Source organism: Phyllopteryx taeniolatus, chromosome 12, assembly GCF_024500385.1.
Source record: "Phyllopteryx taeniolatus isolate TA_2022b chromosome 12, UOR_Ptae_1.2, whole genome shotgun sequence".
Lineage (NCBI taxonomy): Eukaryota > Metazoa > Chordata > Actinopteri > Syngnathiformes > Syngnathidae > Phyllopteryx > Phyllopteryx taeniolatus.
Window position 1 is genome coordinate 17,719,261 of NC_084513.1, and position 12,205 is coordinate 17,731,465.

The following is a 12,205-nucleotide window of genomic DNA, read 5'->3' on the forward strand; positions in this document are numbered from 1 at the left end:
CAGTTACCATCGATTTAAAAACAAAACAAAAAAAGGAAAAAAAAGAAAGTAGACTTTGACAGTGGTGGCTGATGTCGCATGCGTATGCTCTCCAGAACACACAATTAGGTACACTTACACAATGTAATACTGTCACCTAGTGGTGTTTTGGAGGTATTGGTGACATGAAGAAATGCTGTGAAATATAGAATACGTTTATTTATGTTAGTATCTGCTTCCATCAATTTTCTATAGTGCTTGTCCTCATTAGGTTCACGTGTGAACCGGAGCCTATCTCAGCTGACTTCTGACGAGAGGCGAGGTACACCCTGGACTGGTCGCCAGCCGATCACGGCACAAATAGACAAAAAAAAAAAAAGCATTCACACTCACATTTTCACGGGTGGAAGTTTACAGTTTGGAATATTCAATGACCCTAGCAAGCATGTTTTGGAATGTGGGAGGAAGCCAGAGTGCCGATTCCAACCCAGAACCCAAAAGGCTCCAGAAAAATGGAAAAATGGAAAAAGTGCTGTAGAAAATGGATGAATGAATTTAGTGTGGCCTTCACAGGACTTGCCCATTCCTGTTGGAAGATCTCTTTTGTTTAGAACTACTGACCTCGTAGCTGTGTTCATCCGAGCACAGTTTTCCCAAGGAGATCTGGGTCTTGACCCTGCGGACGGCACACTCCTTGTCAGACAAGCCGTCGGACTGGGTGATGATGTCGATTGGGATGTCCGGCGTGTGCGACAGGAGCTCGTCCAGGTGCTCCTCCTGGCTGGCGCTCAGCCTCTCCAGGGGCCCGCTGTGGGAGTGGTCGCTCGTGTTTCCCTCCTCGCCGTCGGACACGGACAAGTTCTCCGAGCTGAACGTGGAGTACGACTGGAAGCTGCTCATACAGCGATGAGGTCTGCGAGGGAACACAAAAAGATGATGAGGACGACGGTATGGAATTTTATTTAAAGCAATGTTCTGATGAGCAATGTTTAGCACTGTTACGAGTTTTATTTTGGTTGGTTGGTTTCCGCTCCCGATTCCATTGACAAAACCTTTTGTGGACAAAGCACTTTGATTTGATTTTCTGTGACTATTGTCGTGTATTTAAATACGCTGTAAAGGAAATTCAGAGATTTGTTTCTAAATACATTTACACATGTTTGAAACAGTTAATTTAAACATTGTCTGTACCAAAGGTTTTATGACAGGAAAGGTTTGGACTGGTTAACTAGCGACAGGGAACCGATAACAGTTAACCTCTGAGGTACTACTATACAGGCTGGTACTTGGTTTATTTTACGCTAATGACAGCGTATCATTATATAAAGGCCAACTTCATTCTTGTGCGAACCGGCTAAATGCTGTGCCACTCTCTATACTGTACTGCATGTCCTAAATCAGAATCAAGTTAAGCAACTAAGGTTTTACACGAACCTAAAATAAGTGCTGCTTCTTCTTCTTTTTTTTTTCTTTTTTTTTTAACTACAATAATACAAAAGTAAGGACGTGTTAGTGATGGATCGTTCTTAGCTACGACATGGGAAGGGGGGGAGGGGTAGGTACTACTGTGTTAGTCATAGACTACGGCGTGCTCGAACTAAAGTACAAATTTGTGTTACTTTGCCAACGTAGGAACGGAAGTCCATTGTAAACAGAGTCCCCTCGGCACCTGTAACCGTTCACCGAAATGATTACCTCTGTCTCCTTGGAAACTCCACTTCACTATCCACCTCTCCTTCTTCCTCTTCAGACGACTCATCTCCACCCTGGGAGAGAAGCAATCACAGTGTCATTGCACTCGTCCTTACTTAACATCACATAGACACAATTCGTTGTCAGTTGACAAATGGCTGCTTACCTTCCTCAGAGGTCTGAGTGTACGGGGAAGTGCATTAGGAAGGGTGTGTTTGTTTTGAAAGGCCTCCTGTTCTTGAGGCTCGGGCTTCTTCGAGACCTCCCCATTAGAACCGGGATCTTTGTTGGGAGCCCTCAAAGTCGACCGGCTTCCCTCTTGAATACTGAGCAGTGAAAAGCTGGGCAACTCTGGCTGGATGGATGCAGGAGTGGTATCCTGACATTGAACGCATCCAGGGAGAGGGTGAGTCTGGCAGCAGGGACAGCCAGGACCGGCACCGGGGAGGGGATTGGAGCTGGTGGATGAGGTCCGCTGACGTGTGTCTGCATCCATCGCCGTGGAGATGAGGTCGGGGCTGGAACCCGAAACCCGCCTCTGCAGGTGATCAGTCTGAGGGCTACGGAGGGCGGCGGCGGGGCCAAAATAACGCAGGTTATTGGCACAGTTTACAACGGCCTCTTCGCGGCCCTTCAACGGGAGTGTGGGTCCGCAGGTTGGCAGGGGGAGGTGGTGAAGATGGTGGCGGGGAGGTTGCTCCTGTAGTGACTGGGCGTCTTCCGGCACTCCTGCGGTCGATTTCAGCACCCCGAGGAACTCGCTATGGCTTCCTTTACTGTTGGCGCGGCGATGGCGGGGCTTGCTTCGGTAGCGGGCTTTGCCAGGAGGCGTGGACACCTTTGGGCTGGCGGACAGTGGTGACGGGGACGGCAGGGGGTCCACGCTGGAGATACCGTCAGAACGCAGCAAGTCTGGCCTGGAGGAGGCACACACAGAAACAATGTGCCGTTATAAATGTTTTCGCTAAGGTCGTGGCGAAGGGGAAAAGTGTGATAAAAAGTTAATGTAACAACAAAAGTGCTGCATACGTTTCTGTCCTGGCTGCTTAATACAATAATGGACAGTAAGTCCAAGATCAATAGAACTTACTGTACAACTTTAAGTCAACTATGTTTCGTTTGAATGTGAAGAGACTTTACGCTACAACAAACTACACTTCGGCCTTCCATAATTAAAATGTAAATTAAGAAAACATTGGTTTTGCTTGATTGGATAATGGTTAATGAATTTTATTTACACTTGCTAGATAGATAACCGTGTTCAATATTACATAAAACAATGCCCAGACACTTAATAAAGCTTTTATGATGGTGACAGTTTCTGTTGACTCAAAAGTGGTTATTTTCATAATTGTTTAAATCCGAGGAAATTGGAGGTCGACCAGTATCCTGGAACAGGTTGTGTTTGATCTTTATGTTTTTTTTTTTTTTTTACATCTTCATATCAAAGCATAATGACATGTTGATATGTTTATTTTCGCTGATTAAGGTGAGAGTCTAACCTTTTGGCGGTGGGCATCCCAGGTTTGTGAGAAATGCTCCCTTTCTTCTTTATTAGCTTTTCTACAGCATTGGACCGGACAATGGGTCTTACGAGGTGGCGCTTGTAGGTCCCGGGGTACTTCTTCTCCACAGCTTGCTCTCTCCTGTGAGGATTAGTATTCCATAAATAAGACAACCACACAAGCTACTGTTTGACTTAAAAAAAAAAAAAATGGACACAAATCTAAAGGAGAAGGTGGACACTGTATATTTCCACTACTGGATGTCATGGAGAAAAATAAACACAGGCCTGGGAAGCTCAGCCCATAATGTAAACAAAGGTCTGAACCCAGATTGACATATACGGTAAGTGTAATGCTGGTTTGTTCTGGTTCAAGAACACTAAATTAGTCATGTAAACACAATTTACTGTCATTTGATCCTCATATAGTTACTGTAGATCACCCAAATATTAGAAACCCCTCATAGTTTGATGCAATGCAAATAAAAATAAAAACTAAACATTGTAAATTTGTCCCTCTGACAATGTCAATTAAAATTGATCATTATCACTTTTATGGAGAAATTTGGTTAAATTATTCGCTCAAGAGTGGAGTCAATGTAAGTAGTCAGTGAGAGGATGAAACTACGATTAAAGAGGTGAAAGCTGTGCTAATGAGTCAAGAAGAATGATAGCAGTAGATTAGGATGCCTCCTACTGAGATAAGGCGCTTATTCACTTACTTCATTAGGTCTTTTTCTCGGACCTCCAGCTGCAGCATGATGGCACTGAGCTCCATGTAGAGGTTGTTGGCTCTCTCCAGCTTCCTTTCGTAGTGTTCCCGGATGTCCAACGCATGCCTGAGTGGGTTGAAAAAATAAATAAATACATAAATACATAAATAAAAAATAAAAAACAGCAAAAAAAAAAAAAAAAAAAAAAAGCTCAAACAAATCCCCGATCTGCACTGGCATGTCAAACCCAATTATGCAAGTATTCCATGAAAAAAATGCTACTATCACCAGTGGCAGACAATTAAAAACACATTTGACATTTAGGAATTTAAATTAAAAGTGTCCCTCTTGTTTTTTTTTGTTTTTAAATGGTGCAGATTAGCCAACACAAACGTTACCACAATTACTCTAACAGTAATTCTGGAACCGATTTTTCCTATTTCCATTATTTCAGAAGGGAAAGTGTGTTCATATACAAATCCGGGGCATCTTTTCTTGAACGTGGTCACACCTGAGTTCGTCCCGCCTGCGTCTGATCAGCTCTTCGTCCAACCTGTGAATGCACGTGCCCTCACTTTTGATCTTCTCGAAATGTTTCTTCACTTCCTCCCTCCATTCAGCCTGAACCATGAATGAATAAACAAAGTCACAACCCCCCCTGCCCTGGCTTGTATATTGTGTGCTTCTTTAAAGCTGTAAGTCTTCAGATCCAGTGCAGACCTGAGACTTGAAGTAGGTCTCCTGAGGAGCTCCCAGAACATCAGCCGAGGCAATGTCGAGGTGTAGGAGGATCTGACGGAACGACGGTCTGTTTCTGGGCTTGCCTTGCCTTGTAATGAATAAGAATGTCAGTTATTACGTGAGTTTTTGCACCAAACAGCCATACTATTAATAAACAAGCACCCACACACCATGTTTGTTTCATCAGGATTTTGAAGCCATCCGGGCAGGTGGAGGGCACAGGGAGGTGAAGACTGTTGCTGCCAACGCCCCAGATAATAGCGGAAGAGTCGACATCTTTGTAGGGAATTTCTCCAGTCAGCAGTTCCCATAAGACAACTCCAAATGACCTGCAACACAGAATGGGATCCTCACAACCAGGAACATCCAAGAAACTCAAAATGATGGCTTTTTCGTCCTTCACAACTCACCAAATGTCCACTTTTTCCGACACTGGCTCATTTCGAATCACTTCTGGCGCCATCCAGGCCACCGTACCAGCGAATGACATCTTTGTACTTTTGTCACTGAGCTCTTTCGACGTTCCAAAGTCAGATATCTTCACAGAGTCGTTGTGAGTGACCAAAACGCTATTGAAAAAAAAAAATAGAGAAGGGAAGTTTAACTATGCATGCAGGGTGTTCCAAAAAAAAAATAATTCCTGAAAATTATTTTGTCTAATAACATAGTTAATACCCTCTCAAAAGATATAACATTTTAACAAGCTGTGTAAAAACTAAGTTTCATATTAACCTTGAGTTTAAATTCAATCAAGCTTTTTTTTTTTTCTTCAGGGTAAAGAATGACATTCACTCGCAGTGAAAAAGCATTTTTTGTGTGTTTGAACACAGTGAGTGCAAGCCTGCATTTTGAAGGAAATTCAATAAAAATACAGCAACTGGAAAAAAGATTTTCACTTGGCACAAAAAAAAACAAAGGCAAAAAGTAAAACGTGTGTGATGTCACAGTCAATGCAAATATTGAACATTTGTGAAGCTTGGTGAAATTGATGATAAAATCTATATCAGTCTAAATATGTTGTAGGAATTTGGATAAATCTTTTATGCTTCAGCATGAAACCTATTTAATTTTGTTTGCCTAGGAGAGTTACTCACATATTTACATTTTAAATTAATGTAGAATTGTTTTGCAACACCCTGTATTTAGTAATACAGGGGGTCCTCAGTTTACCAGAAAACCGTTGCTATGGCGAAGATGTAACCCAAATTTGTAAGCAAGTCAAAACCCGCTATAGCCATAGTAATAATTAATTGCTAATTAATTATTTGTATGAAAAACACTCCTAGACCATGAATGTAAAAGAATGAAATGAAAAACCACAAATAAGATGTCACTGAGTGTCCCATCATGTGTCGTGTGACCTAGTATTTTTTTACACCGCGCAGCATTTGTAACCCTTCGTAAACAAAGGGACTTTACAAGAAAGAAAATAATAATTATATCTAAGCGGTAGGAAGGCAGTCTTCTATTAAGGAGCATGAAAACACCACTAAGAGCACATTGTTGTTCAAAAACTCTGTTTGTGAGTCATCCAATTAATCAAATGCGGGGGACTTTTCCAGAAGACTCAGCATGAAATCGTTCTGCTGACTAATACAGTGTTCAATATTGAATTAAAAAAATGGGGGGGGGGGGGGACGCGGATGTTGTGCACAGGATGTTCAGGGTAAACGACATCACTCGCATAAAGGCCACTTGATTATTAAAATCGTGAGGGCTAATGTCAAACTAGTAAGAACTGAAAGGCTGAATTGTTGCTGCGAAAGTCATTTCACAGCACTGTGAAGAAACACGGGGTCATTTCATGGTGATAATAAATGTAGAGTCCTGTTCAATATGAATATGTAGGAGAAGAAATACCCTCCGAGGTTTTACAATCTAGAATTTTCACAGAGAGTTAAGAGAACTCTCTGGCCTTTTGTTGCTTGTTTCACAAGAACGACAAGCCTCATTAAGGGAGAGAACAAGAACGTCAGGAAAAGAGGAAGAACCAGACAAGAAACGGGGGGAGTACCAAGATGCGTGTCACCACTTTGCATTTTCCTGTTTTGATGTTTTACAGGGGTTAACTTATTTCTACACATTCTGACAAAGAATGTTCAAAACTGAGATGTGTGAGACACATCAGAAATGTCTAATAATTAACAGTTAATCTATTCTTTACCATTGTATGTTACTTGAACCTGAAATAGATTATTTCTATTTACATTGTTTCCAACTTTTTGGAAATCTGAACAAACGGTATCCCTGAATAGATAGCATGAATGAATGTGATTGGATGAACAAGAAAGGGGGTGGAGCTGGTGCAACCGAGGGCGGGGAAAGTGAGTGAGCGAGCTTGTGTTTGGAGGCGAACGCGTACACGAGTTGACAACTGACGACATGATGTCATCGATTAATCGACACTGACTTGACTCATCACCTACTACTGAAATAAATCTGAAGTCGCTCGATCCCTAGTACCTAAATGAAGCCTTGAAGACAATGGAGACAATACAAGCACTGGCAGAAAACTGACTTGGGAGATTTGAGATCCCTGTGGATGATCTTGTGGAGGTGCAGGTAGTTCATGCCACTGGCGATGCCTGAGGCCCAGTCCACCAGCAGCCTTGGGGTCACTTTCCGTCCTGCCCTCAACACCTCGTAGAGCTGGCCTTGAGCACAGTACTCCATGATGATGCAGTAACAAGGCGCCTGAGTGCACACCCCCCTAGGAGGAACACAGGAAAATGATGAGCAGAGCAGCAGCAGCGCGCGCAACATGGCGCAAACAAAGTGCTTGGAGACCTACTTGAAGCTGATGATGTTGGGATGCTTGAGTTTTCGCAGGTGCTTAATGTCCGTCTCCTTCTGCTCGCGCACCTTCTTGATGGCCACCTCCTCAGAGCGGAATTTGCCCAGGAAGACGGCTCCCTGAGCACCGCTGCCCAGCCACTGCAACTCGGAGATTTCCTCAAATGGAACCTCCCACATGTCTGGAAACAGCGAAATGGAAACTTGGGTGTAGTACAGTGTTGCGTTTTGTACAGAGAAAAAAAGGAAAACAAATATCAAAAGGTTTCACAGTGCTCGAATTGTCTGGCTTGTGACTGTAATGAGGACAACCGTCGGGGCAAGTTAATAAATAAACGCTACATCCCTAATAATTGCTTCATTTGTTCCCCTCAGGGAAAAAAAAAAACAGGTGGTGTCTGTGGAAGGTGGTACTGTCATGACCTTTATTATGATACCACCATAAAGTATGTTACGGTAGACCGACCAAAACAAGACCTACCCAAGCTGACTTGGGTGAAAAGCCGACTACACCCTGGACTGGTCGGCAGCCAATCGCAGGGCAGCATAGTAGATCCATGCAGGACAAACACAATGCGGTAGTGTGCCGAAAAGTAATAAGAAAGAAATAACGTACGGCTCTCCAGTAAAGTGATGACGCAGTATACAGTAAGAATATTTAACCTATGCAAAAGAGAATAACATGATATAATACTGTGTGTTTTTTTTTTTAAACAATTCTAAAAATTAATACCCTCCCCCCATTTTACTCCTCCCACTAATAGGCTGCCCATGGCCACTGTATGAGGAAATGTGGTATGCGGGTGGAGTTAAACCACTGAGATAATTTAAAACGTCAACCACGAGACTCAGTCGAGTTCTGTCTGACTGCATTCGCACCCTGTAGCCAGCGGCGTGGTAAGTCGACCTTCTTCCTGACCTCAATTCGAGCTGACAAACAGCACAGCTTCATGCGAGGCAGCCATAAACTCACCTTGTTGTTGTAGCTTGTATTCTGTGGAGTACGTCTTTCCTATAATGTTCCAAACCGGTCGGAGACAGCCGAAAAGCCCCTCCAGGAAGCCACCCGACCCGGGCCCTGCTCTGTGGAAGTGCAGCTTGATGTCGTCGGGGTGATGCAGGTGACCTTGCCTCCCCTCTCCATTGTGGTCCACATGACATTCCCCGTCTCCGGTTTGCTCCTCCATTCCGCTCCTGCAGCCCCCGTGCTCGCAGGAGGCCGGCGAGACTGGTTCCTCGTGGTCGTGTTCCTGCAGCTGCAGGACACTGTTGTCAAAGTGGCCGCCGCCACTCCGCGTGGAGTCTACGCTCAAGGCCATGTTTTGGGGACTCAAACCCCCCAGCGCTGTCTCCTCGTCCTGGCTGGGCGGGCGCAGCAGCTGCAGGGGCACGGGCAGGTGCGTGGGTGGGGCCAGGTCCGCGATTATCTGAGGGGGTAAAAACGAAGGAGGGGCCGATGGAGGCTGCGTTTGAGAGTTTGGTGCATTAGATTTCTTCATGGAGTCCCCAACTACACTGTGTTTGAGCTCCTCCTTCAGCTTGCCCACCAGCATACTGGGGCAGGAAGTCCATGAGAGCACCTCGGGGGAACTTCCCATGATGTCATGCGTGAACATGGGCTATGTACACTTGGTGAGGAGTGGTCCTAACACATTGGCTCACCAGTATTTGAATCACCTGTAAAAAAAAATAAAAAATACAAGAAAAAAACGACAGACATGTTAACGATCAAAGCTAATTTCACTGCTTAGAAAGCAACACAAGATGAGTACTATCGCACTGAGCTCTCACTACTTCCGCAAAGACAAATCTTCTCATAGATCTGGCAAGGGATGAGCTTACATTAATGACTTATTTTTGACTAAAGAGTGCAAGCATTGCATGGCGGAAGTGGTCAAATTACAAAAAAACATCAAGCAGGATTTCAACCAGTGCATACCGGATGAATAAATCACACTGGATAGAATAGCCTCATTTCTGGGAAGGTTCGGGAAAACAGTTGGACTAACGCGATTGCACACACAAACAGTTGGGGCTTTGCGACACTGCCGGGGGAGTGTTATATCAGTCGAGCGGGGATTAAAACTGTTGCTGTGTGTTAGGGAAGCTCAGAGGCAAACATCTGGCACGCACGGGCCAACGTCTGAGCAGGCACAGCCGCGCATTGTTAGCCGCGGCAGCCACCCTGCGAGCTTGGGTATACTCAATTGTCCTTAAGAAAAGACTCCATATAGCGCTCACCCTGCTAGTGTCGCAAGAGGAAGGTCAAGGAGATGGCACAACATTCCAAAGACGACTGACTCTATACAGATGTCATTTAAAAAAAAAAAAAAAAAAAAACATTATTTAACTTGTAGTCAACAATGTCGGTCTCATTGCGATTAAAAACCTCTTTTAAGAGAGACCTGGCCAAGATAGGCAGCAGCAAAAACGTACAAGAAAGTTACAGACATACAAGGAAAGAGAAAATATTATTTATAAAGCCAACATCTTTCAACATCAACATTTAACCATCTACGAGTCATACCTACGACTCAATTGTTCAAGCAGCTGAGCTAAATCATCGAAATTCTATAGAAAGTGCTTCCATTTCTTTCATTATAGGTGTAAAAACGTAAGGATACAAGTGCCTTGATTTTGAAAAAAAAAAAAAATACATTTTAATGTGGGAAGAATAAAAGGGCAAAACAGCTTTTTTCAATTCCAAATAGTCTTTTATTATTGGCCCAACAATATCCTTGGATCCGCTGTTTCCATCTGCTTCAGAACAATGCGCTGAGTGTCTGAAGAAGTGACGTGACTGAAGAGTTTAGATTTGTGTGTATTACGCAAGACATTTGCATATGAAGGATACCAATTGAGCTGACTAAAGCTAACAAAATACAGGCTGTGATTCCACACAGTGCAGCATTTATTTGGCAGTTGGTCTTGAGAAATGGGTTCAAGGAAAGGTCCAAGTCCTAAAAAATGCTTCTGGTGAGATCTCAAAAACGAAGTTGTTCATTTGCTGATCTGAAGAGATGATGTTTTTTACGAACGCAGATATTGTATCTGCGCGCATTTATCTCCTGGAGGGTAACCCGAGTGGTGTGAGAGTGTAGCGCTTGCCAAAAGCTCATCTATAATTCAAGCTTGACTCTAAGCAGATTCTGAGAGTGCAGGGGGAACGAGAGAATGCTCTCTCAGGTAGCCGATAAATCCGTCCATTCCTATGCCAAGACAATTGAACTATGTGAGTAGAGGACCAAGCTGTAATTCCACCCCACCAATAATTCTCAGAGCTGGGCCATGTTGATGCGAGACACTGCCGCTGGATGTGGTCAGCTGGAGAGAAACAAAATGCCAAGCCTGAAGGCGCCTCACATGTTAAGCCCTATGACCCAATTTAAAGCCATTGCCCAGAATAATGGCTATGAAACCTTTTAAGTTTCACTTAATTGCCTTCATTTTATGAGTCCTAACAATATGGAATCAGCACCTACATCTGACACCATGAAGCACAGGAAAGGGATCTCACCCATTATTCGCTAATGGCAGATCTCCATAAATTATGTCTGTGTCTGTTTTGCAAGGTTTCATTTACACGGTCTTTTAATGGACTTTCCGAAAGGACAAACTGATTGTCCTTGTGATGTCACAGAAATCAGTAAACAATGCAGATATTTAGCATGGAAAAAAAAAAATGTCCTTGAAATGGAGGAGAAAGAGCTGTAGTGGAGAAAAGTTTGGGTTGTTAATGTGTGTGTTGGGCTTAGCCATGTGGCACAAAAACCTGGGGCGTGTCAGACAGGAGCCAGCAATCCAACCACTCATAGTAATCACTGGGGAAGACACTCTTGCTCCACTCGAAGAATCTCAGTCAGGTTGCTTACATTTTCACAATATTGTACTTTGATTAAACCATAAAGAACCCCTGAAAGACATTTGTGGAGCAAAAGACCCACATCAAACAGGTAAACACACACACATTGCATTTACACTTCACATCTGCGTCTCCATCACCGTGCTACTAGCTAAGGGAAGATCCTGCTGTGTCCCACAGGGGCAGCCTTCCTTTGCTTACAGCTGCGTAGAAGCAATTTAGACCCTATCTCACTTCATCATTCACACATTGCCATGTCAACACAGACTCCACCCCGCGATGTTCTCAGAAGCTTGGAGCTTGCCGTCTTCTTCACGGAGCTGATCAGAGTTGGGACGGCAGAATGGTCGAAAGTTAAGCCTTTAGTTTTTAAAAGGGAGTAGGAGACAATGCAATAACAATGCTGTTTCCAGGGAAAATGACAGCTCACAACATACTGACTTCCGACTAAGACCTGCTCAGGTCTGTTTGCTTATCACTTAACTTGATGGGTTCACATGCATGGTCCATTTCCAACCATTATCCAGGGGATATACGTATAGACACTCAACCACTCAAACTCATATTCAGACCAATGGCCAATTCACGAGTCTTTCTACGGTAATGTGGGAGAATGCAGAAGTATACAAATAAAATGCACACAAGCATGGTGAGAACATGCAAACTCCATGCAGAATGCTCTGAGCAGAGATATCAACCCCAAACTTCTCGATGAGCACCTGCAGACGTGCTAGCCACGTGGTTCTCCGTACCACTCCAAAGGTGGTAAAAAAATGCTAATTGTATTGGAAAAATTGTACCCACATGAGCTGAAGCCTGAACATTTGCGTTCCATGTACCTTCGTCTGCCGGGATAGATTTGAACAGTCACACTCTGTTTAGCTTCTCTTGTCAGCGCCGACTCATGATCAAGGTCAGTGA

The 12,205-nt window shown here is 43.8% G+C and overlaps 1 protein-coding gene across 5 annotated transcripts in view; it reads right to left on the reverse strand.

Moving 5' to 3' along the window:
* The window catches only part of si:ch211-45c16.2 (mitogen-activated protein kinase kinase kinase 13), a 32,414-nt gene that overhangs the window by 3,355 nt on the left and 16,854 nt on the right, over positions 1-12,205 (reverse strand). For 4 of the 5 annotated variants that reach the window (XM_061792080.1, XM_061792081.1, XM_061792078.1 and 1 more), the window contains 12 exons: positions 8,396-9,099; positions 7,421-7,604; positions 7,148-7,339; positions 5,040-5,198; positions 4,800-4,958; positions 4,609-4,717; positions 4,400-4,509; positions 3,898-4,014; positions 3,174-3,317; positions 1,838-2,588; positions 1,675-1,745; positions 601-892 (listed from right to left, as the gene is read on the reverse strand). In XM_061792080.1, the coding sequence (XP_061648064.1) occupies positions 601-892; positions 1,675-1,745; positions 1,838-2,588; positions 3,174-3,317; positions 3,898-4,014; positions 4,400-4,509; positions 4,609-4,717; positions 4,800-4,958; positions 5,040-5,198; positions 7,148-7,339; positions 7,421-7,604; positions 8,396-9,038 (2,931 nt within the window). In that variant the 5' untranslated portion in view covers positions 9,039-9,099. The remainder of the gene's footprint in view (positions 1-600; positions 893-1,674; positions 1,746-1,837; positions 2,589-3,173; positions 3,318-3,897; positions 4,015-4,399; positions 4,510-4,608; positions 4,718-4,799; positions 4,959-5,039; positions 5,199-7,147; positions 7,340-7,420; positions 7,605-8,395; positions 9,100-12,205) is intronic. The other variant, XM_061792082.1, reaches the window with a different exon arrangement.